Source organism: Podarcis melisellensis (genome assembly GCF_964234715.1).
Source record: "Podarcis melisellensis genome assembly, chromosome: 2".
Lineage (NCBI taxonomy): Eukaryota > Metazoa > Chordata > Lepidosauria > Squamata > Lacertidae > Podarcis > Podarcis melisellensis.
In genome coordinates, this window is record NC_138529.1 from 70342410 (window position 1) to 70366947 (window position 24538).

General features: G+C 47.4%; 1 protein-coding gene across 1 annotated transcript; it reads left to right on the forward strand.

Annotated features, from left to right (window-relative positions):
- The first annotated feature begins 1700 nt into the window (after nucleotides 1-1700).
- Nucleotides 1701-24181, forward strand: IFRD2 (interferon related developmental regulator 2). The gene is made up of 12 exons (XM_081900333.1): nucleotides 1701-1974; nucleotides 12814-12930; nucleotides 13919-14003; nucleotides 14883-15007; nucleotides 16210-16367; nucleotides 16524-16574; nucleotides 18151-18332; nucleotides 18491-18596; nucleotides 19680-19817; nucleotides 20423-20551; nucleotides 20673-20768; nucleotides 21629-24181. The coding sequence occupies exons 1-12, from the start codon at nucleotides 1929-1931 to the stop codon at nucleotides 21707-21709; spliced, it is 1314 nt and encodes a 437-aa protein (XP_081756459.1). The 5' UTR covers nucleotides 1701-1928; the 3' UTR covers nucleotides 21710-24181.
- Nucleotides 24182-24538: the final 357 nt, after the last annotated feature.

The window sequence follows — 24538 nt, forward strand, 5'->3', positions numbered from 1 at the left end:
ACATGGCTTCCCCCAAAGAATCCTGAGAATTGTAGTTTATCCCTTGCAGAACTACAATTCCCAGCAACCTTAACAAACCAGAGTTTCCAGGATTATTTGGGGGAAGCAGTGTGCTTTAAAACTTTAAATGTATTGTGGGATTGTGACCTATCATAATGAGGTCTTGTGCAAAATCACTGGATTATTGTACGTCTGTTGTATGTACTGTGATGACAGACTCCAAGGTAATCTTGCACATTGTGAAGGTCTTGAGAGGATAGCTCCTCCGAACCAGGTTGTTTGAATCCAGGCATGCTTTCAGCATGTGGCAATAGGTGGATACAAGCGTCTTTTGTTTGGCATTGGAAACTAACCCTGTGCCCAGGTAAGGAGCAAAACAGAAGTATAGACCACCTGCCAGAAACATCACCACACTTGTGACAAACTACCCACCATGAAACAAAAGAAATGATTACTTTTCACACCAGCGGTGACTGTGGATGTGTAGCAGGTGATAAATATTTATTGGATTTTCCATGGTAAAGGGAACCCCAGATTTGTCCACATATTTATTGAAGTACAGGCTGCTGTTTTGATGACACCGGACACTGCAAAGATGTTCGTGTGCCAGTTCCACAACAAATTCTTGTCTGGAAGCACCCAAACTTGAAAAGACCCACTAAATTCAACGGAGCGCCCTTTAACATAACATGGCAGCTGAAAAGAAATCCCCCGAGGGTTGTCAGTATGGGCGGAGGAGGGGCAGACTTGAGAATGGTGCTTACCAGCGGTGAATAAAAAGGGAAGAAATCTGCAACAGTTTTAGTCAATCCGGAGGCTGCTCGACGTGGCGGTATCGGAAGAGAGAGCAGGCTGGAACAGGCACAGAAATATAATTAAACACAGGCATATTCGGAAAGGCTGAAGAGTGCGGTGGACCTGAAATGACAGCAGCCTTCTAGTAGCAAAGGTGTGGCAGGAAGGGAAGGTGCTGAAATTTTCAGAAAGGAAACGAAGCGGCGCCGCCCACCAGAAGGCGACCACGACGAGCACTATTGCCATTAATGGGCGTGCGACTCCTGCCGCAGGAAGATCCAAGCGGACATCTCTTTCGGGTGGAGCAACGCAAATGCTTGCAGCTCCTCCACGCCGAGGCTGTGCTCCGATTTCTGCAGCCAGCCTGCTCTGTAATTCCACTGCATTACAGGGCAGGACAAATGTTCCTTCTTAGCAATGCCGGTCCTTTTAGTTAATGAAACTAAAGGTACGGTAACAAAATGGGACCTGAGAGAAATCCACGCCTCGGTCGCCAAGTGCATCTCTCTCTCTCCCTCCCTCCCGTCGCCGGGTTGGGAAGAAACCCGTCCTGAACTTCGGCATAATAAAGTTGTGGAATTTAATCCGCCTCCGCCCTCGCGCCATTTCCCCGCTAGAGAGCGCGAGCGCCAATACATTCCAGCGCCTAACTCTGCACGAGCCGCGCGGGCGACGCCGAAGCCACAGGTCCAGCCCGGGCGCCGAAACGTAGACCGTAGGTTTCTGGGAGTCGTAGTATGTTTGGGCCCCGCCAAGCGTTGCTAGTGCGCGCCTTGATCCGTGGGACTACGCTTCCCAGCAAGCTCCTGTAGGGGGTGGGGTCAAGCCGCGCGAAGCATCATGGGGCTCGTAGTCCAGCCGTAGCGCTGTCACAAAGCTCGCTGGCTCAGCAAGGCGGGCCTGCCAGGACTCCAGCTCCCAGAGGACACGGCGGCGGCGGCACCGGCACCCGCTTGGAGGGAGGAGGAGGAGCGGGAAGAGGGCGAGTGATCTATCCAGAGAAGGAAGATGGTGGAGCAAGCGGCGTGGTTCCCTCGTCAGGCAGCAACCGGCCCCGTCAACCCGCAGCAGCGCAGAGATTCCTCCGGGCCCCGAGTCGCCTCCTGATAACCGCCTGCCCGCCCAGCCCGGCCATGCCCCGCTCACGCCGGGGCGACGGAGCCCGCCGGGGCGGCCGAGGTGAGCGCGGGGAGTCGGGGGCTGCTTCTCGCCCTCCCTCCGGCCGGGGTTTGGCCGGGAGGTTGGGTGGCGGGTGCCGGAGTCACTCCGCTTAGGAGAAATAGAAATCCGGATCAGGCGCTTGGTCTGCGCGCGCTTCTGCTTCGCCCGGGGATCCCGGACAGCTGTTGCGCCGCGTGTCCGGACGAGGTTGGCGCGCGTTCGCCTGCGGGGCAGATCTCCGCCTCCTCCGCCCCTACCAGTCTCTCCGCTGCTCATCTCTCTCTTCCGCAGGGCGGAGGGGCCCGGGGGCTGATGTGGGAACGGGGTACGAGGAGGGCTCAGTAGGCAGCTGCCCAGGCAGCCTCCGCGCCTCGACTAGAGAAGCGGGAGCCGCCCGAGCGGAGCTTTTCCAATGAAGGCATTTCAAAGGGGGCGGGGGGCTCACGGCCCCACTGAGGAGTCCGGGTGGTCTCCGGGCTCATTGGGAGCACGGCTGTCCCCAACCCCTCACCACGTGGCCTTTGAGAGAAGCCGCCCGGCTTTTCTGTTTCCTCGTTCTCCAGTTGCACATCCCGTCCCAAGGCGCCTTTCCCTTTCCCTTTCTCACTTCCTGCTGCCGCGCTTCACTGCAGAGCGGAGTGCCAAAAGGGCTTTAGTCCGACGCGTAAAATCATGGCGATGTTTCCGAAGTGACACGTGTATCTCTATTTCATGTGCATACATCCCCCTGCGTGCAAAGCGAAGCACATGCGTTCAGGCTTCCTGTTTTGCCCTGCTGTGAAAGTGCTTCTGAAACTCCCGAAGTGGCTTTGGCCTTTGCTGCTGGGCTTCACAGAGGCATCTGGTTGTCCGCTCTGGGTAGCATGAGATTGTCCTTTATGGGACTTTGCTATGATCCAGCAGTGCTGCCTATAAGAGTTGAGCAATGGAAAACAATAAGCCACAAATTAAGCCTTCCAGATAAGAGGAAGGTGGAAAGAAACACAGCTTGACAGAAGTAATTGCATGTTCCTATAGCATACATTTGTTCTGAAATGCTTCTGGTTGCCACTTTCTAACCCCGGAGCAATTCCTGGGGCAAATAGGGATGCATCTGATTAATCCATATGATAAACTGATTGCAGTTTGCTGATTTCTTTGGCCAGTTAGTAAGAAAGAATGCCCTTGCTTAGGATTTGTTGCTTTTATATAGCATAGCTTGGCTACTTGTAAGTAACAGTTCAGGCATGTGGGCTCACCCTTCTATCCATTTGCATGCTCATCTAGCTTGTCTTACAGTTGGATGCTGAGCTTTTCCTGTTTGTTCTGTGATGGAAGTCAAAGAGTTAGATCACTGCTGTTGCAGTCTTAGTTCTTAGTGAGGTCATAAACCTCTTTTGTGGTCCATACCACTTCAGGTGGGTGAGATCCCATAATTTACCACCACCCCCATCAGGGGTTGCCAGCGTGATGCCTACGTATCCTGGCAATAGTCTTCTTGAGGTCTTCCCCTGGTGCACCTCTCTCTTATAGCCCCATGGATGGGTCATGAGATGGATGAAGCTGCTGCCAGTAAGTGTAGATTAGGCATAGGCAAACTTGGCCCTCCAGATGTTTTGGGACTACAGCTCCCATCATCCCTAGCTAACAGGACCAGTGGACAGGGATGTTGGAAATTGTCTCAAAACATCTGGAGGGCTGAGTTTGCCTATGCCTGGTATAGATAATATTGAGCTAGATGGACAGCTGGCCTGACTCGGTATATAAGGCAGCTTCCCATGTACCTACTTACAAGCTTGTGTCTTTTCAAGGCTCAGATTAATTCTACTCAATCTGATATTTACCCTTATAAAAGCAAAGTGTGTGCTTGCACTCTTTTTGTCTGGGGGGGGGGGAGCAGAGGGGAGGCTGATCTGAAGGAGATCAGAGAAGTGACTTTAGGGGTGGTGCCTATTGCATGTGCTCAAAAATCCATATGTGCCCAAGGGCTTTAAAAAGTTAGTTACCCCAGACATGTAAGACAGTTCTCTGTACTTAGAAAATAAGGGAGAATTTTTTTTAACTTGCTCTGCATAGAGGGGCCTTCAGTCTGGTGGCAGCATGGCATAGTTTTCGTATCTTGGAAACATCTAGGCTACAGAGAGTGATGGGTAAACTTTCTAGCTTCCCAGTACATAAAGAAGCTAACCATATGTTATATACCTTGGTGTAAATCTCTTATCAGATGCTTTGCTTTCTTATAACAACCTTTTGGCGACTGTGTTTTTTGAAGTGTTTATTTAAAGTAAATAATAGGCTCAAACTCAGGGTCAAACTCTCCCAAAGCAGCTTCCGGAATAAAAAATTCCAATGTGTAGTCGATAATCTGTTACCTAGATGCAATAACATTACCAAATTAGTGTTACTGTTGGTCATTCAAATCACAAACATTTCCAGTAAAAAATATGAAATCAGATAAGCAGCTTAAAATTAATACCTCTGTTTAAGAGAGATAGAGAGAAGGCAGTTTTAAACAAATGGCTCTTAAGGGCCTCCAGTGATGGAACCTTACATTGCTCAACTAGAAAATAATTTTACAGCCATGGGTAGTTCCTATTTACTGCTACACATGAAACTGGAACAACCTTGAGAAGTGAAGCTCTGCTTTAAGCAATCTAAGCTGTTTGTGTCCAGACTCTTCAAGTTATAAGGTGTAATAGAGCAAATACGGGAGAGTGTGCAATTATAGAAGGGATGCATTACAGTAGTTTTATTATCCTGTGTTTAATTCTTCAAAGTCTGTAGACACCTGGATTGACTGTATCTCACGCTGATCAACCCCTGTGTACAATTATAATCCTTGGCTGGAATTACCCGCTGTGTGACTTTTTTGTACCTTCTGGTATAGGCCAGGCCAGTGTATGGCTCAGTGGGCCAAGCAGCATTGCTAGCCATCTAGGCAAAATTTCTGTTGCGTATGGCACAATAAAGTGAAATTATTTAGCGGAGTCTTTCTGGAGGGTTGGAAACAATTACATTTGTGGAAGGGTGGCTTTGCATTGTGCTTTTTTCTTTTCGTTTTAAAGGCACACTGCTGCTTTAAAAATTGCCTACAATGCGGTTGGGGGGGGGAGAAAGAAACAGCAGTTTGTGACCTTTACAGGTGTACTAAACAAATTTGTTTGCCCCTAAGAACACACAGCTGTGAGTGTCCCAGTCCTTTTATGTTTACTTTTTGACATCAGCAGCAGGAGAAGCACCTGCTTCTTACCTGTGTGCTGTGGAACTCTCTGGGAATCAGCATCTGTCTTTCAGCTTGGTGTCATCTGGAAAGCATGCAATACTCTCTCCACAGATATAAGCTGATGCTGCTTATGTAACAGTCTGGAAGCATGTGTATCCTGGGTGCTGCCATGCTCAAGTAGGTCTTTTTAGAATGTTATTATGGAGGCAGTGCTGGAAGCATGTGTTGTGGTTCTAGAAACCTTTTGGAAATTGAAGCCTTTTTGTACTTTGGCAATCGACAATAGCCTGGCCACAGTTATCCATGCTCGAGTAGCATCTTTGGCTTGGCTACTGCCTTGCATTGTTTGTGGCGTGAAAGAACTCTCAGAAGGCTGATTTGGTTTAAAATACAGCAGATAGGCTGCTGTCTGGCATGGACTATGTGAAACAGATCTCAGGCTTCCTTATGTTTTCAGCCATAATTATTGAAACTGTTCTTTTCTCCCCTTGTTTCTAAGAGGACAAGCCTTTTCTGTGGTGGCTGTCTGCCTGTGGGTTGCCTGTCCTAGGTCTGTACATGGTACCTCAGGTTAAGTACTTAATTCGTTCCGGAGGTCCATACTTAACCTGAAACTGTTCTTAACCTGAAGCACCACTGTAGCTAGTGGGGCTCCTGCTGCGCCACCGGAGCCCAATTTCTGTTCTCATCCTGAAGCAAAGTTCTTAACCTGAAGACCATTTCTGGGTTAGCAGAGTCTTTAACCTGAAGCATATGTAACCTGAAGCGTATGTAACCTGAGGTACCGCTGTATGCCCAACACCCAGTGTTGTGTTTTAAGCACCAGGTAAAAACATTTTTATGCACCTAGGTCTTTTAGTTCAGTGTGCGGATAGTGCTCTTTATTTCGTTGGCTGCCTCTCTTTGAATTACAGTATTTTAGTTGAGTGGGCTGTATGGTGAGATGTACTCTACGCTTTCTATTTAAGAGGTCTGTGGCAGTATCCTAAAAGGAGAAAGCCTTACAGAAGTGTCCTCCTTTAGAAACCACCATTTTGTCTCTTCTTGTATTTTGTCAAGTACGTCTTTTACACTGGAGCTGCCTCCCAAACTCATCTCAGTAAGTTTCCCTCCCACTCTCCAAATGTTGTTGTGACTTTTCCTCACAGGCTTCCTTGCCAGTTCTAATCCCCTTTTTAGCCTCTCTCTCTCTGCCTTTAGAGATGCTGGATTCCCATCAGCTCCATCCTGCATTGCCAGTAGCCAGGAATGGTTGGGAGTTGCAGTCCAGCAATACCTGAAGGCCTGCAGTCCCTCATCCCTGCTCTATATAACACCCATGTATTGCTTTACAGAAGACATTTGCTATAGGCAAGGGCAAGGCACAGTGGGTGCTAAGCATTTTTACATCCTGTTGATTTCAGTGGGAGAGTTAAACATATGCTGGCTTCTGTTCTGTGAGTCTTAACCTGTTTTATTTGCATAGTCTATCTTTATCTCCTGAGCTTGTAAGTCTTTGCCACTTAAGAATCCTGGCCTTTTGCTTTCCAATGGGCTGCTCTTGACAGGAGTATCAGAGGCCTAGCAAGGCAAATGCCACATGCCCAAGAGTGTGGTGAAGGAAAAGAGTGCTAGAGACATGATCTACACTAGAACCTAACTACACGCCATGTTATGCATGTGATTAGTAATCACGGGGTTTGTGTTTAAAAATTAAATAGTAGGAAGAGGTAGGTACCAGGATCAGCACAAAGCAAAGGGAAATGCAAGCTCTTCTTCCCCAGCCAAGAGACTCCGTGAAATTCCCAACCCCAGTGCAGCAATTAGGATTGGGAAAGCTGAGGCAGCAGTGCTGGTACACTAGAAAAATATGCAAACCAGTAAGAAGACAGTTCCTTTATTAGGGCTCATAAAATAGTGAGGTGGCTTTTCAGTGATGCAGAACTCCTCATCAGGCTGGGTGTTAAGCAAAGCAGATGGGGATGGGTGGAAAGGAGGGAGGGAGGGAGGGGAAGCTGGCTTGATGTCTGAAGCCACAGCTGCCTTTAATCACACTCCTGAAGGCGGAAGTCCTGTGCTGTAGTAGATTTGAGGCTTAATTGGATTAGGCTGCACTAGGTGGCATGAAGGTGTTGGTGAGGACCGCCCTGACATGCCTTCAGGAGCCACCCCAACCCCCAAATAGTGCAAAGCTACTCTCTCCTTGCAGCAGGACAGAACTCAATGTACTGTTCTTTTGGCATCTGTGGAGCAAAGCGTTTGTAGCCTCTCTGAATAAACACAGCCTCAGCCGGATGAGTATGTTAAAGTTCGCACATGCATCTCCCCCCCCCCCCCGCTAGTTTTGCTGGTAAATTATTGTTTTTGCGAGGGACACCGTGTGAGACGAAACCCTTTGCCCTGTTGTCTGTTTTGGGGCTGGAGTGCCTGCGTTCCTTATTGGCAGCTAGCAACCCCTGGAGTTGGCGGTGCAGAATGCTTGCCCCAGCCTCCCTTCCTGGGTGCCACCATGCTGCTCTGTTCATTGTGGGGCCCAGCTGTGTACTCAGCAATCTGCTTTCATCTGGCTGGTGCCACCAGTGCAGCCCTCTCCTTGTATGGGGCTTTGAGCCAGAAGCCTCTTAACCCTTGAGTGGCTGCTCCCTTGATGTCACGCCTGCTGCTTTGGGTGATGATTCAGTAGCATTTAGCATCCCAGCTATTTTGCAGTGTAGCTGGCTGCTAAGGGGCAGGAATCAAATTCTCTTTCCTCCTCTCTCTCTCTGCTCCGTGCTGCCATAGCCCTAAAGCAGGGGTCAGCAAACCTTTTCTGCAGGGGTCTGGTCCATTGTCCCTCAGACCTTGTAGGGGGGGCAGACTATATGTTGCCATGATTATGACCTGCATTTTTGGCAAAAACCCTTATTGGGACCAACCCCAACGTTGCCCAAATGTGACTTTTTTGGGGGGGTTCCCTCATACACCCACATTGCTTCCTTTGTGTTTTATGTGTTGACAGTTATTAAGTGCACCATTCCTGTCAGCCCTGGAGAGTGTTTGCGCATGTGTGGGTGAAGGGGAAAGCCATTGGCCATGCTTAGTCAGGCCAGTGCCACTCAAGCCAAAACGTTCTTTTCCCCATGTGAAGGAAGATGAGTCAGTGACTGTTTACCTTTCCATGGCTCGCACCGTGTAGCTAACAGAGTGCAGAACTGATTTGGAGTGCAGCCGCCCAGGCGCTCCCCGCTTCCTTTGGTGGGGAGCACCACCGCCACAGATACTGGCAGGCATTGCTCCCGAGGCGCCTCTGAGCCCCTGCTGCCGCAACTGCCCTTCCTGAGGTCAGTCACTGGCAGCTCCATGGTAGAAATCGGAACTGTGGCTCCTTTTCACCCCATAAGAAAGTATTGCTGCTCACGATGGACAGAGAAGGGGCTTGTCTCAAGCAGCCACCTGACTTACTTTTGACCCCCCAAGCCTGGCTGAGTCACAAAAATCATTGTGCGTGTGTGCTGTGCCAGCTGCCTGGATTCCTGGACTGTCCGTCTCTCCAGAAGGCAATTGGGCCTGATCTGGCCCGCGGACCTTAGTTTGCCGACCCATGCCCTAAAGCCTCAGTCCTTGTCCTTTTCTAGCCTTGTATTCTTCAGTCTTTGGCATTTCCACGACTCTGCTGTTTTTAATAGGAGATAGCAAACAGATTTTGGTCTCTTGTGCAACCCAAAAGCCAGGATGTTCTAACGCATTTCATCAGGCACCACAGTGCTTTTCTACAAACATGACGTCTGAAACAACGCTGTCGAATTGTTCTGAGCTGTTTGACTGAGCCATTGTCTGCCAGCTGTAACAATAGCCTCGCTTTTCTGTACAGTTCTGCTTTGGGTTTGCTTTCTGTGCTTTAAAAATAAATAAATTAAAAGCTTATCTGCCTATGGTAGCTCATTTGACACTATCATGGCAGCATCTTCGTTGTTCCATGCTAATCCCCACCAACACGTTTGGGCTGCATCCAGCCTAATGGATCACAGTTTCTGCGAGCATAGCAGGGGAAGGACGGGTGGCCCAGCGTAGCAGCTTGGCTTCCTTCCAAGGCTGCTTCCTCCTTGGCTTCTGCTTGGGGCTAGCTGAGGTGACAGAGCTCTCTCGGGCGGCTCAGCTGCTCCAGGGTGCCCTGCCTAGGATCCTTGGCACCTGTCCGTCAGGGTAAGGCAACTGCTGCGATATGTGGGCAGACGCGGCCCTTGAAGTCATTCTGCTGCAGCAGGAATGAAATTAACACAGTTGTTGGTCCAGTCCGGTGTGATTTTGATTAGCTGCTGATACAGTTCAACAGTTGGGAGTGTGAACTTGGACCTGTGAAGCATCTGTTGGAATCCAAGTTTATTCAAGGCCACACTCTGTGGCACCGAGTCGTCATTCCTTTTGCCATGAGTCTGTCAGGAATGTTGAATGACAGTGATGAAGATGGGGGGTGGACAGGAAGTTTAAAAGCATAATAAAGTAATTTGCACACAAATGATTAATAACAACGGTGATAGTGTAGACCACCTTTCCCCAATCTGGTGCCCTCTTGAGGTTTTGGACTACAACTCACATCATCCCTAGCCAAGATAGCCTGTGGTCAGAATAATGGGAGTTGTAGTTGGCAACAGCTAGAGAGTACCAGGTTGGAAAATGCTGCTATAGACATTGAATTTTCAGCATGTTTCCCATCCCCCTTGGGACTGAGGTGGTTTGATGGTGGATTTTGGCATATGTAACTATCACCTCAAGCATAGGAAGCTATGTATTTCTGTCTGCAAATCTGGAGTCCCCAGTTGGTTACCCAATGCCTTCCCCAATTTAAGACTAGACAGAATCATAGAATCCTAGAATTGGAAGGAACCACAAGGGTCATCTAGTCCAGCCCCCTGCAATGCAGGAATCATTTGCCTAACATGGGGTTCAAACTCACGATCCTGAGATTAAGAGTCTCATGCTCTACCGACTGAGCAATCCCAGCTAATAGCTACCTGAGACTATTCTGCGCCATTTCTTTACCTGCCTACTAATGGTGGGATGCGGGGGGGGGGGAGGGAAGTTCCACCTCCGGTTATTGAAGAATTGAGATCCCTGGTTAAACTTGCAGAAGAGATGAGGATTAATTTTATTTGCAGATTACAACGAGGTCATGTCAAACCCTGGCTGAAATGAACCCTCGTATTAACCCCTCTATGCTTCTGAGTCATTTGGATCAATCTGAATTTAATCATGCATTTTATGAAGTTGTGCTCTGTGCGTATTGATAGTGGCAGTGCTAGGTTGTTTTGGTTTTGCAATTTTATCATAGCCTATGGGTGAAACAAATAAACTTAACAGACTGAAGCTATGCTATTATGTTTTTGCCTTCACCACGATACTCCATTTTCTTAACCACTTGCTTCACAACTTGGCTACTTCTGTTTATTTCTCTCTGAAAACAATCAATAATAACTATGAACTTACCCAAGCGTCTTTTCCTGGTAGCTTTTAATAGTTCTAGAATGGATCCGACTCAACTTATTTCTTTGGGTGCTGAAAAATCATTTGACAAAATATATTGGCAGTTTTTATTTTGTTACTTTGTAAAAATTTGGATTTCCTCAGGAATTTATGAAGTGAATTAGAATTTTATACCTCTCTCCTAAATTGTATGAACAAATGGTTCCTTCAGATCCAGATTTTAACCATTAGGGATTAATGGCTGATTAACAAAAGTTGACTTTGAGTCTTATGGTGGCTAAGAAACTTATGCTTTTTTGCTGTTCACTATCTATTACACAATGGTTTAGAGACCTTACTTCCTTGGTTATGTTCAAACATATTTGATATAGGTGCAAATCTCATGCAGATACCTATCTGGACATATCAAACACTTAGATTTTAAAATAGACATGCTAGTTAATATATGTGCTGATGGGCATTGTATTTGCAATGGGAACATATGGCAATTTGTTAATAGTATATTTTTATTTTCTCTTTTTTTCAGTAGTTTGCTTATTTTTTTCTTTCTCTTTTCTGTTCCTTGTTAAAGCTGAAAGAAAATAAAATAATTTTTTTAAAGCTCTGGTCCCTTAAAGTCAGAAAGGGTTAAAAGGGGGCCCCCTTCATCCCCTCCCATATGGTTCTGATTATCTCCTGGTCCAGGCCTTGAACATTTATCAGTAGGGTGTGTCAAAGCTGACAGTGCTGACTTTAACCAAAGGCAGTAGCCGGCTAATAGCTATCCAGGGATGTCAAGGGATTGGGCAACTCGTCTTGCTTTTAGGTGAGTGGGAAAACAGGGTTGTCCACCCTTCCTTTCCTGACAGGTGACTGCAGTTTTTCTGCAGCAGAACTGCCCTAGCTCACTTTACCATTAAGGCTTATGCAGTACAGTCTTGGACAGTATCATTGTTCAGTGGAGCTTGTGAGATTGAGGTTTCATAGAAGCCTCTTAGACTTGTTCTTTACAACAAGAAGAAGCATAGCTGGTTAAAATGAAGGTGCCATTTTGGTTGTTGTTTAGAAGGGAAATGCAGACACAGTTAACAAGTCAGGGTGCATACAGATGATCACTTACTAGGCAACAGCACAACACAGTCTTCATGGAACTACTTGATAAGGCATGTGAGCCCATATAAACAAACCATTCTGCAGTTGCTTGTTTGTCTGTACAGTCATACCTTGGAAGTCTAACGGAATCCGTTCCAGAAGTCTCTTCGACTTCCGAAACGTTCAGAAATGCAGGCACGCTGGAAACAATAGCGGAAGCTGTGCCAAACGTTTGGCTTTAAAAAAACACGTTTGGAAACCAGAACACTCACTTCTGGTTTTCGATCGTTCGGGAGCTGGAACATTCGACTCCTAAGGCATCGTTCGGGAGCCGAGGTATAACTGTGTTATCCTGGCACATGGTTAGAAAGTTGTTTCTGCACAAGTGCAAAGTAAATGAAATTGTTATCTGTATGGGTTCTATGGCATTGTCCTGCCAAATGGTGAAGATTAGACAAGGGCCATAACTTAGTTGTAAAATATATGTCTCGGGTTCAATCCTTGGCATCTCCTAATCATCATCATTACCATCATCTGGGTGGCTCACAACAGAATATTAAAAACACGATAAAACAGCAAACATTAAAAACTTCCCTAAACAGGGCTGCCTTCAGGTGTCTTCTAAAAGTCAAATAGTTGTTTATTTTCTTGACATCTGATGGGAGGGCGTTCCACAGGGCGGGCGCCACTACCAAGAAGACCCTCTGCCTGGTTCTCTGTAACCTCACTTCTCGCCAGAAAGCCCTCAGAGCTGGACCTCAGTTTCCAGCTGGGAAAGATTTCTGTCTGAAACCCTGGAGAGCAGCTGCCAATCAGTGCAGACAACACTGGGCTAGATAGGACAATGGTCTGAGTGCTCCTGCTTTCTCAGATTTCTGATTAGGTGTAGAAGTGTGGCAAATATCTCATCTACTTTGAGTGGGCACTTAGCTTGTTAAGTGGTGGATTTCATACCATGGTAAATTCCTTCTTTGCAAATAGTCATCTGTAATCCCCTTTGGTCTCAGGTAGGGAAAAGGAAGACCCTGTCTCATGCTCCACATTCTTCAGACAGGGTGTGTTCTAGGGAAACACACCATGCATCCTGTAAGTCATACAGGTGAACGTCTCACTTGTTCTGACCTTTTCTCCTCTCTTCTGCTTAGGAGCTCACCGGATTGCAAAGATGGAGTCTCAGGCCAGTGATGACGAGGCAGCCAGTGATGTGCTGAGTCACTACAGCAGCGCCAGTGAGACGACCAGTGTGACTGAAGAAGTGACAGGTGAGGGTGGGCAGAAGTTAGTGACGGAAACCCTGGCCTTCTGTGTATGAGCAAAACTTTAGATTTTGTAAACACTACTTTCAAACCTCAGGAAGCTCCGCACAACATAGTGGTTTTTCTTCCTGGCATTTTTTTTTTCATCCTTCAGAATTTAGAGGGATGTGTGTGATAATTTTTGGGGTGCGGGGTGGGGAGTCATTGAGAAGGAAGACTTGCTGCTCTACAAAAAAGATTGGGGACAGGAGAATACGTGAGCTTTTTAGCAAAACTTCCACCACATGTTCAGGTTTGTTAGAATCTCCTCCAGGTCATAAGACAGGGAAAGGTGACAAAATTTGGTTATTTTGGGTTGCAAATTACATTAGCAGATAACAACTGCAGACTAATTCACAAGCTTGCAAAAGAAAAGAAAAGAAAAGAACCACCTCACACAACAAACTGGTATGTGGAGTGTCTTGGAATCAACATAAAGAGTTTTAGGATGTTGTAATGCTGTAATGGATGTGATATACCCCACCATGTGACCACATAATAGGCACACTTCCGGAGACATCGCTTTGTAAGCATTGTATGAAATTTTTTCCACCGAGTCGGTACTCAGAGTGGCTTTCAACAAAGCAATTTAAAGCATGGATGGTTTAAAAAAACGGTTGTGGCTGTGGGTGTTGTTGTTTTTTTGCTGTTACTAAAACTTCATTAATTACAGTATAATTCCATTTGAGCTGATACAGTTAAATGTCCCATCAGCTGCTAGGACAATTCATAACTCAAGACTGGTCAAAAGCCTGTTGAACAAGCGTCTGGAACAAAAAACCTGTTGAAATGCTACCATAAAGAATCCACTGGCAGTTCTGCCATCACTGTTCAGACTTTCAACCCTTGTTCCCCTTTCTTTAGGGGTACAAGACCTGCAGGCTGTGGGTCTGGATGGTCCAATCTTACTTTGACGCTTTCCTCCCCTGCTCCCTTTTTTTCTGTTTTTCCACAGGAGGTGAAGCAGTGGATGAGCAGGCGCAGCAAGAGGAGGTGGAAGATAAACTGAAGGAGTGCATTGACAATGTGATGGACAAGAGGTGAGGCTCATAGGCTGTTTTTAAGCTAAATTCAGATGTTGTGCCAAACTGTGGCTCTGGAAGCTTATTCCATGCCCTCTGAGGATGCTCAATCCTCCCTGGCTTGTTGTTGCTTTTCCTCCACCCCTTTAAAGTTTTCCCTCCCAAAAGTTACTTTTAATTCTGGAAAGTAGTTCTGATTCCTCCAAGCCTGCTCGTACGTACAGAAACATAACACTCATCACTTGGGCTGCCTAAGAGGCGGCGGTCAGAGAACTGCATTCCCTGTTAGCATATAGACTGCTTCAGTGGCAAGCTGCCAACCGGGATAGGCTGGGTGCAGCTCCATTGAGAAGAACTTGGCAGAAGTGCACACAGCGCTTGGCACTTCTCCTCACTACAACAGTATGAATTACTGCTGCCCTTCTGGCCATGCAGCCTTGATTATTCAGAGTGAACTTCTGAACTGGGGTGGTGGTCTGCACAGTCCACAGAACATCATTGACTTAGCGTGCCTTCTGATCTCTGTCACACCATGGAATTATTAGGAGGTGCACACTGGTATATATCATGTATACTTCTGGTGTATTTCCTGATATGCAGAAGCGGTTGGTTCTGAGCCTCAGAACTACACACTGCCCTCCCCCAGTCACAAAAAGGTGTGTCTCTTGTGCAGTTCAGAGCGCGTACCGTGTACCCGTTAACTTCACACTGAATCAGTATAGGTTTTGTAGCAGGTGAAGAATTTGCTGAACTGGTCAGAAAGATGAAGTAAACCTGCAAAATTTGTTCAGAGCGAGCTGACTTTATTTGGCACTGAACTTGGATTCTTGAGAGGAGGACTGCACATTCTTGGCTCTTGTTATGACTCCCATCCCTCTCTTTCTGACATCTTTCCAGTGCCAAGACACGGCAGGTTGCTCTAGAGAGCCTGCGGCTGGCATTCTCCTCCAAGACACTCTTTGACTTCCTGTTGGAACGCAGGCTCACCGTCACGGACTCCTTAGAGAAGTGCCTGAAGAAAGGTGGGTCTCTGTAACCTTTAGTACAGCACCATTATGTAATACAGATGGAGTTGATCCAGCCTAACCAAAGCACTTCCAAGTCCCATTTGGTTTTAGCAGGGGAAATGAGCACCTGATTTAATTAAATCTCTCCCACTGAAAACAACTGGGCGTGAAAGTGGTTTGGGTGGATTGTGTTGGCACTTTCATACTTTTCTAAATAAGGTAACTTCTGGTCATTTTTATTGTCTTTTTGTAAGCATAAAGATTGTGAAGTTACCATATTTGGTGAATAATAATAATAATAATAATAATAATAATAATAATAATGTATTATTTATACCCCTCCCATCTGGCTGGACTTCCCCAGCCACTCTGGGTGGCTAATGTAAACATTTCCACATAAGTTTTCATCCGTCGTTAACAACCACCTTATAAGGTAGGCTAGCTTGATTATCCCTTTGTTACTAGTACAAGCAGAGGGCGACTGCAACTCGCCCCAGGTTTACTGTGAATTTTGAACCAATGCTTCCTGGCTCTCTCACAAAATGAGGCATGTTAGCGCTGCCGTTCTCCCATCTGTGAAGGGCTGGTAGGTTTCTGCGACATCTCCATTGTTATATGGCAAAGGGATAGAGCTTTACTTCTCTATGTTCATTTTAACAACTTGCGTGCTTCTTGCCTCCCCTCTTGATGTTGCCTTTGAAATACCCTCTGCATCAGAGATGGTGAGTCTTTGCAACCCTCCCAGATATTGGGCTACAACTCCCATCAGCCTCAGCCAACATGGCCAATGGTCAGGGATGATGGGAGTTGTAGTCAGACAACATCTGGAGGGCCGCAGCATCTTGGTCCCAGTTCTACATCCTGTAGGCCAGTGTTTCCCAACCTTGGGCTCCCAGCTGTTTTCGGACTACAATTCCCATCATCCCTGACCACTGGTCTTGCTAGCTAAGGATGATGGGAGTTGTAGTCCAAAAACAGCTGGAGGCCCAAGGTTGGGAAACGCTGCTGTAGGCAACCTTTTGCCTTTAAAACCGCTTTGGAATATTGTGAGACAGTACTGCGCCAGGGCTGAAAAGATGCCGCTTCTGGTGCTCTGTGCCCCCACAATTCATAAGTCTCATAACTGTCCCGTGTTCCCTGTTTCTTGCACATGACTAGTGCTGTTTTGAATATTTTGCATGAGGGGGAAAGACAGCTTATTCTCTTCCTCCTCTCAGGTAAAGGGGAGGAGCAGTCCCTTGCTGCTACTGTCCTTACACTACTGTGCCTTCAGATGGGCTCGGGGCCCGAGGGGGAGGAGGTGTTCCGCAGCCTGAAGCCCCTCCTCACCACCATCCTCACAGACTCCTCGGCCAGCCCAGTTGCTCGGCAAAGTGTGAGTAGCACCTCTTTTCTTCTGCCTTGGAGCAAACCTTGTGGGAGGGAGATGTTACTGGGCACTCTGGGAAATGGTTTCTTAAAATGGCTACTCGGAATGGCTTTGACGTTGCCTTGTCCTGTCTTCCTTTTTCTCTTCCGTCTTCCCCGGTAGTGTGCCACTGCTCTTGGGATGTGCTGCTACATCGCTGCTGCAGACATGGAGGTAACTTACACTAATGCTTTAACTTGACAGATGGTAGCCAGTGAAGCAAGAACCTAGATCTCCCTCCCCTCCTGTATAGGGTAGTGTTGTAGTAGCCAGGCAGGGGTCAGCAAACTTTTTCAGCAGGGGGCTGGTCCACTGTCCCTCAGATCTTGTGGAGGGCCGGACTATTTTTGGGAGGGGGGGATGAATGAATTCTTATGCCCCACAAATAACCAGAGATGCATTTTAAATAAAAGCACACATTCTACTCATGTAAAAACATGCTGATTCCCGGACCGTTGGTTGGCCGGATTTAGAAGGCGATTGGGCCGGATCCGGCCCCTAGGTCTTAGTTTGCCTACTCATGACTAGCGTGTCAACACCCTGTCTTTGAATACTGATCCTTGGAGTTTGTCAGGTCTAGATCAGTTGTAAGAGTGCCCGACTCCACCATGCTCTCAAATTGTTTCAGAGAGTATTTGTTACTTTCTGAAAAGTGTTTAGCCAAGTATTGATCCCCTTAAGTGTTTTAGGGAAGCCATTCATTTCGCATTGAGAAACAGCCCCTTGATTCCTTGCATAACTCAGTCTATTGAGACGCCTCCATAGTCCCTTCTGATTAAATAGCTCCTGGTTTTTCCACCCACAGTTTTTATCCCATGCTGCTTCTCTGGTATACCGCTTAGCTATTGCTTTTGTAGCTACACAGAGGATTGACAACCTCACTAGGTAAAAGGTAAAGGTAAAGGTACCCCTGCCCGTACGGGCCAGTCTTGACAGACTCTGGGGTTGTGCGCCCATCTCACTTAAGAGGCCAGGGGCCAGCGCTGTCCGGAGACACTTCCGGGTCACGTGGCCAGCGTGACATCGCTGCTCTGGCGAGCCAGAGCCGCACACGGAAACGCCGTTTACCTTCCCGCTGGTAAGCGGTCCCTATTTATCTACTTGCACCCAGAGGTGCTTTCGAACTGCTAGGTTGGCAGGCGCTGGGACCGAGCAGCGGGAGCGCACCCCGCCGCAGGGATTCGAACCGCCGACCTTTCGATCGGCAAGTCCTAGGCGCTGAGGCTTTAACCCACAGCGCCACCTGCGTCCCCCCCCCAACCTCACTAGAGATAGAGCCAATTCCTTTTGGATCAGCCCAGAGACGTGGAACTAAGATGAGCTGCTCTCTGCATTAGGACATGGTCATAGCTGGACTTACCTATTCAAGTTGAAACTGGTGGTTTAAGGCTTTGTTCACCAAAATGGACTCATTCTTCATGCGCAGGAATACTTAACAGATTTACAAGGGGAAAGCACATACTGTAAGTGCTTTGAAGTGTGCGTTTCATTTCTAGAATAAAAGAGAACAGGAAAAAGCACTTTGGGTGTCATAGAACTTTAGGGCTGCAGTCGACCCAACTTTCCTGCATTGGCAAACCTGGCTCCCTCAGAGTTGATTGCCAGCGTAATGTGAGCCCAGATTGTGTGCCACCCTGAAGCCCCAGCGTAGTTCACCAGAAACCTAGACACTCTTCTGGTTTATTGTATCCTTTTTAGTTTCTCTTATTGTTTCTGTGAGAACTGACTGATCACTTCCCACCCCCTTCAGGACTTGGTTTCCTGTCTTGCCTGCCTAGAAGGCATCTTTGGCAGTTCCTGCAGCACGGATGCCAGCTTGGTGCCCTCTCATCACAGTCCTCTGCTCCAGACCTTGCATTGCAATGCACTCCAGTCATGGTCTCTGCTCCTCACCATCTGCCCAAGCACCCAGATCAAGAAGATTCTGGACAAGTGAGTGTTGAGATTGAGTGCAGGGAAAGAGGTGGGGAAGGGGCTTCCCATGGGCATCTGGTTGGCCACTGTGAGACCAGGATGCTGGACTAGATGGGCCACTTGCCTGATCGAGCAGGGCTGTTCTTACATTCTTACCTTGTGCTCTCCTTCTACAGTCACCTACCCAAGTTGCCTCTGATGCTGTCCAGTGATAATGTCAACCTTCGGATTGTGGCAGGGGAAACGATTGCACTGCTCTTTGAACTGGCTCGAGACATGGAGGTAGGATATAGCACTTGCTGATACTTGCAAGCACACATGTGAGGTCCCTCTTGTGCTTGTGACCATTCTCTGTTGGAGGCAATATTGCACTGAACGCCAGCTTCTGGGGAGCAGAAACGTCTGCTGCCTTCGTATCACAGAGCCCTGTGATTGCCCATTGTGAGAAACAGGTTGCCGAACTAGATAGGCCTTTGGTCTGGTCCAGCAAGGCTCATTTTGGGTTCTTATGGCCCCTGAGGCCTTTGCCAATAAGCTGGGGGGGGGGACTTAAGAAGATCCCTTTTGGATCAGGTCAATGGCCCATCTACTCCAGCCTCCTGTTCCTACAGTAGCCAACCAGATGCATATGGGAAGCCTGCAGGCTGGTTGGAAGACTCAGTGACGAAAATAATAGTCACAGTAATTCCAAATCTTATCAACTTCCGAGTTGCATTCCCTGTGTGCGCACGAACACACACTCTCTCTTAGTGTCTTAGGATATGATAATCACTTGAGGCAAACCCTGCATTCTCCTTTGGCTTTGTGTTGATAAAAGACTGCCTTAGAAAATTTAATCTTGAGTAAAATGCTGTCCCACTCAAAATTTATCATGAGTTGTTTCGTATGGTTTCTGCAACCACCTTTTTATTGCAAAACACTCATTTTATCCTAAAATATACATTTTCTAAATGTACGTCAGCACATTGTTGCTGTTTTTTTGAACTGAGCATTGAATTGCAAAATTCATAAGTGTGAAATCCAAACGGTAAACTAATTTCCAATCTACACATTAGTCCAGGAAGTCAGGTCGGGTTGCAGTGGAATTGACAGAAGTTGAATTCCTCAGATCCCTAGATCTGAGGCATAGGATCCCGTTCCTTAAGTGGATGTGGACTAAAAGCGCATGCCTGGACAGCAGGTGCCGGGAGCCCCATTTCAGGCGACAGAGAGTTTTCCGAAGGAGTTGTGAGATACAGATACAAAAAGTAAAGCTAGGGAAGGAGCTGTGGCCTCTCTATCCTTTTGTACCTCTCGCTGCGTTTTGGGTGGCCTGCAAGTTGAAGCTTCTGCCTCACACCGTTCATCTCCTTTTTTTTGCCATAGGAGGATTTCTTTTATGAAGACACGGACCTGCTCTGCACAAAACTGAAAGCCCTGGCCACAGACAGCAACAAGTACAGAGCCAAGACCGACCGGCGCAAGCAGCGCTCCATCTTCCGCGATGTGCTGCATTTCATTGAGGTGCCTTGCCTGGCTCATGCCGCCCTTGCCTAGTTCAGAAGAGGGCTCCTCCCTCCGCATTGCTTCAACCCTTAGATTTCCCAGAAGAACAAGGCGCAGGGACTTGAGGGCCTTTATAGAATTGCACTCCTTTAACTCCAGCTTTGTGATGCCCAGGCTGCGACTATTCTGAGGAAAAATGCACTCTGTGCATGTTTAAGAGGCATTCTCCTCTTTTTTGCCCCCATAATGTTTCATGTGTTCCAAGCTTATGACCTGGTCTTCAGAATCTGTCTCAGATTAGAGCTCTGGGCTTACCTTCACGTTCCTGGAAAGGGAGGAAGGGAGCCTGTCAGTAGAGGGTTTTCTCTATGAGCACTTAGGGCAGCTCTGCTGTCCTGCTTTCCAGGACATAGTATCCCTGGGGTAGGCACTGGGGAGGTGCTGGTGCTTGCATGAAATGCCTGTGAGTGGCTTTCTTCTGCTGTGAGGTAGTGTCCATGAAGCTGCCACTCTTAAGCATTCAGAGAGACAACATGGTGCTGAGCTTTGCTCATGAGATGTGGGGTGGGATGAACTTCTCTTTCTCTACGGAGTCTCCAGCTGCCTTTTCTTCCCTGCTCCAGAATGGGGAGTGCCATGAGGAGACGATCAAGTTTGGGCTGGAGTGTATGTATGTGGACAGCTGGGCAAGGAGGAGAACATACAATGCCTTCAAAGAGGCTCTTGGCTCTGGGGTCAGGCACCACCTTCAGGTAAGGGCAGAAGAGTCCATGTGGGGCTCCTAAGGTTTATTCCTTGCCTTTGTCTACCTGGGCTGCTGCTCTCTCAGCTCCAAGATTTTTCACCTAATGGGTGTTGTCATCTTGCCCACAGAACAACGAGCTCCTGCGTGAGATATTTGAGCTGGGCCCCCCTCTAGTGCTGGATGCTGCGGCTATTAAAGCCAGCAAGATATCACGTTTTGAGAAGGTACGTCAGCAGTGCTCCTAGTATTTCTGCTGCCGTTAGCTCCCTTGCTTTGCTTTGTTAAGTTTTGGTGTTATTTTCTTCTCTGCAACACCAGCAAACCTGTGTGCATCTTTCCCCACCAATGGCAGCTTGCCATGGATAGCCTATTTCCTAGTAACAACCTTTAGGTTATGTGACCACTCTGGCCCTCTAGAGAAATGTGCAGTGGCAAAGCCAGATTATGGCTGAAATGCAAGTCTTCAGATGGTGTGGAGGTGACATGTAAAAGGTAAAGGGACCCCTGACCATTAGGTCCAGTCGTGGCCGACTTTGGGGTTGCGGTGCTCATCTCGCTTTATTGGCCGAGGGAGCCAGCGTACAGCTTCCGGGTCATGTGGCCAGCATGACTAAGCTGCTTTGGGCGAACCAGAGCAGCGCACAGAAACGCCGTTTACCTTCCCGCAGGAGCGGTACCTATTTAGCTACTTGCACTTTGACGTGCTTTCGAACTGCTAGGTTGGCAGGAGCAGGGACTGAGCAACTGGTGCTCACCCCGTCCCGGGGATTTGAACCGCCGACCTTCTGATCGGCAAGTCCTAGGCTCTGTGGTTTAACCCACAGCGCCACCCGCGTCCAGTAAATGTGTGTGTTTTAGGCCGGGGGTGAGAGGTGTGTGTATATGTAATATAATAAAACCAGGTGCTGGGGGGAAAGGAGGGGGGTTCTTGCTGTGCCTGTGAATGCCCCTGAAGCATAGCCAGCAACTTCTGCAGACGAAATGTTGTACTTACATGTCTCTTTTGGTCTGACTTGGTTTTTCTGATATTCCCTCAGCTAATTTCCCCCTCTGTCTCTGTTTTCTCTTTCTGCATCCCCACCAGCACCTCTACAACTCGGCTGCTTTCAAGGCCCGGACGAAAGCAAGGAGCCGTGTTCGAGATAAGCGAGCCGATGTCCTTTGAGGGAGGCTTGTCTCCTCCTCCTCTTGCTGCTGCTGCTGCTGCTGCCTTCCATCCAAGCCAATGCGCTACAGACCTGGAACACTGTGAACCTTGTGGGTGGAGGGAGAGCCTGTGGCAAAGGAGCCCTGTTGCCTTCGCTCTTTACGGAAGCTGGGCTTGTGCCATGCCCCCCTCTGCTCCCCCACCATTGTCTGGGGGCTTTTATATATGTACAGAATAATATTTAAATGTCTCGAATGTTTGAATCGTGGTGGGATGGCAGTGGGCAGGTGCCATTTTTATTTTTTTAACCAAAAAAAATCTAAGCGAGGTTGGGTAGTGGGGAGGCTTATTTTTCCTCCCCACTGCTTTTTTAAGCCAGTGATTCTTTTTTTTTTAAAAAAAGCCCCATCTTTCCCCCTGTCTCTGATGCTGAACACATCCTGCAGTTGCCGTTGCAGTGTGCGCAGTGAAATCAAGGACTAGATCTTCCCACCCCCTTCCGCAGTGAGAACTTCCAGTGAGGTACCCAGTGCAGGAGGCTGGCTTAGTTGTAAGGCTAAAGACTGCAGTTGTCCAGGATGGAGGTGGCGAAAGTACCGGCTTGAGGTTTGGTGCCTTGGGTTCTTCCCCTCCAGTGTTGAAGATACTTTGCCTTTGGGTTGAATGAAATGTACACTAGAAATCAGTGTGGTTGTTTATTAAAGGCTGGGCTGACAGCACCATGAAAGGGGCTGTACCTCTTCTCTGCTCATGCAGCTGCTATTTTTCGCAGCCTCTCTTTGACACCCTGCCCAACACTGTCTTTAATTCTGTTCTCTCACGTGATTATAACGCTCAGTTTTGCTCTGCACTTGCATGGCTGCTGCTTCTCTTTTCTTCTTCTTTGATGGCAGAATGAAAAGCCTCAGGGCAAAGAAAGGGCCTGTCCTCTGGCCATCCTGGCAAAGCTCCTTCTCATAGTGGGGCATGTTCCCCTGTTGCAGGAGAAGGGTCCTGTGGCTTATTTGGCTGGTGTAAGATTGGTGTGTGGTGCTTTGCCCTGCTCAGTGGGCTCTCCTGCCTTCAGAAAGCTGAATTCTGTAAGCATATATTGCATAATTTATTTTAAGTCTGCTATGTGGTGGTGGTGGTGAGCTATACAGGGGCCCCATTACTTTGACAGCTGCAATTCTTGTTATCCCTCATCATTTTTTGCAAAGCATGGTCTACATGCTTCTTTTGAGCAGCTGTAAAGACTGATATCCAGATTAATATATAATAGGAGTGATCTGGACCAGCTAGTTGTATTATGTTTCCATTGATTTCAGCACGGCTTAGGTGAAACTACGGTAACTTAGTTTGGATCATATCCTGTATAAATATATACTATGCTTGTTCTCTCTCTTTCATTCACATACAACTACATATTCTTAGGAGGTTGAATTCTGTGCCTAAAGTTAGTCTGTGTTTGTGCAGTGCTCACTTGCACAGAATCCTAGCCTTTCACTTGAGTACCAGGAAATCAGCAAATGGAGGAATCTGGCAGTATGAAGAACTGCCGCTCACCATTTTGCTTCCCTCATTTGGTTTCTCTGTAATGTATTTTGGGGGATTTTGTCATCACAAATAGGATAAGGGTGTGTGTGTGTGTGTGTGTGTGTGTGTGTGTGTATGTATATATAAAGCTTCAAACCTTTGCTGTCCAGACTGGAGACATAGCACATCATCGTCACAGAGCAAAGTTAATGGAAAGTACACTTTTTCTCCAGGTACCTTGCTCTATTGATCTCTGAAACACATTGCCTCACTTTCATAGTGTTGTCAGCAGAAAATGCCCACGTTGGCCTATTTGGCTTTAAATCGAGAGAAAATATTAAACATAAAGTGGTAGGTGAAAAGCCATATTCCTATCAACATGACCTCATCAGCAGCGGTGTATGGGCATGGAACTTATGTCTGGGGGTTCAGGAGTTGCAAGCTTCATAGATATTTGCAGAATTAACCAGGGGTGTCCTGTTGTGCGTCCTGCAGCTCAGGAGCTGTGCCGTGCCTTTCCTTCCCATACATTCTCCGACTCCAGCTGAGTTGTGCAGATCTGTACAATGAATGCGTGCATTATTTTTATTATTATTTATTAGGTTTGTTAGTCGCTTGCGATCTGAAGGTCTCCAAGCGACTTACAGTACTTACCATGTGATATGTACCCCCATATCGCAAGACACATTGAGTAGTTTTTCCCAGAAAGCAATTGCTCAAGAGGATTTGCCCTTGCCTAGTGCTAACTGAAGGGTTGCCCTAACTCTTGTGGTTGGGCCACCTGGGATTCTGCTGCTGCCTTCCTGCCATTCTTTTTACTCCAGGTTCAGTTGTGAACTTTGGGGCTGGTGCATCAAAGCAGGGAGTCTATATGTCTGCATTGCTATGACTGTAGTTAGAATCAGAGTGTAGAATTCGGATAATTTCAGCTATCCCTTTTTGTTTTAAAATAAAATCTAGCTGCCTTGGAGAACAGATTGGGACCATACACCCATTTTTTTCCTTCAGAAACGGTCTTGAAAAACGAGTATCGGGAATCCTGTGCACTGTCGAGTGGCGGGGGCAGGAATTAGGCACTAATTAAGGAAAGGACAGGCTCATATGCCACATTTACATGTAATTGTTCAACAAAAGCAAGGTATTGTGGCTGCAGAGAGGTTTGACATAGGTAGTTTGAGCTGCTTCTGTTTTAGCAGCCTGAGAGAACACAAGGGTTCCTTCTGCTCTGCTCCAAGCCTAGTTTGTAGGCCGACGGTCCTTCTTCACCAGATAGAGCCTGGGCAGATTTTATGCTGATCAGCTGAAGAGAGAAGCACAGCTTGGCAAAGGAAG

Coding starts and splice junctions, on each gene's coding strand:
- IFRD2 (XM_081900333.1), top strand. CDS start 1,929: ATGCCCCGCTCACGCCGGGGCGACGGAGCCCGCCGGGGCGGCCGAG. Junction 15,008..16,209: donor AGAGAAGTGCCTGAAGAAAG/GTGGGTCTCTGT, acceptor TCCTCCTCTCAG/GTAAAGGGGAGGAGCAGTCC. Junction 18,333..18,490: donor ATCAAGAAGATTCTGGACAA/GTGAGTGTTGAG, acceptor CTCCTTCTACAG/TCACCTACCCAAGTTGCCTC.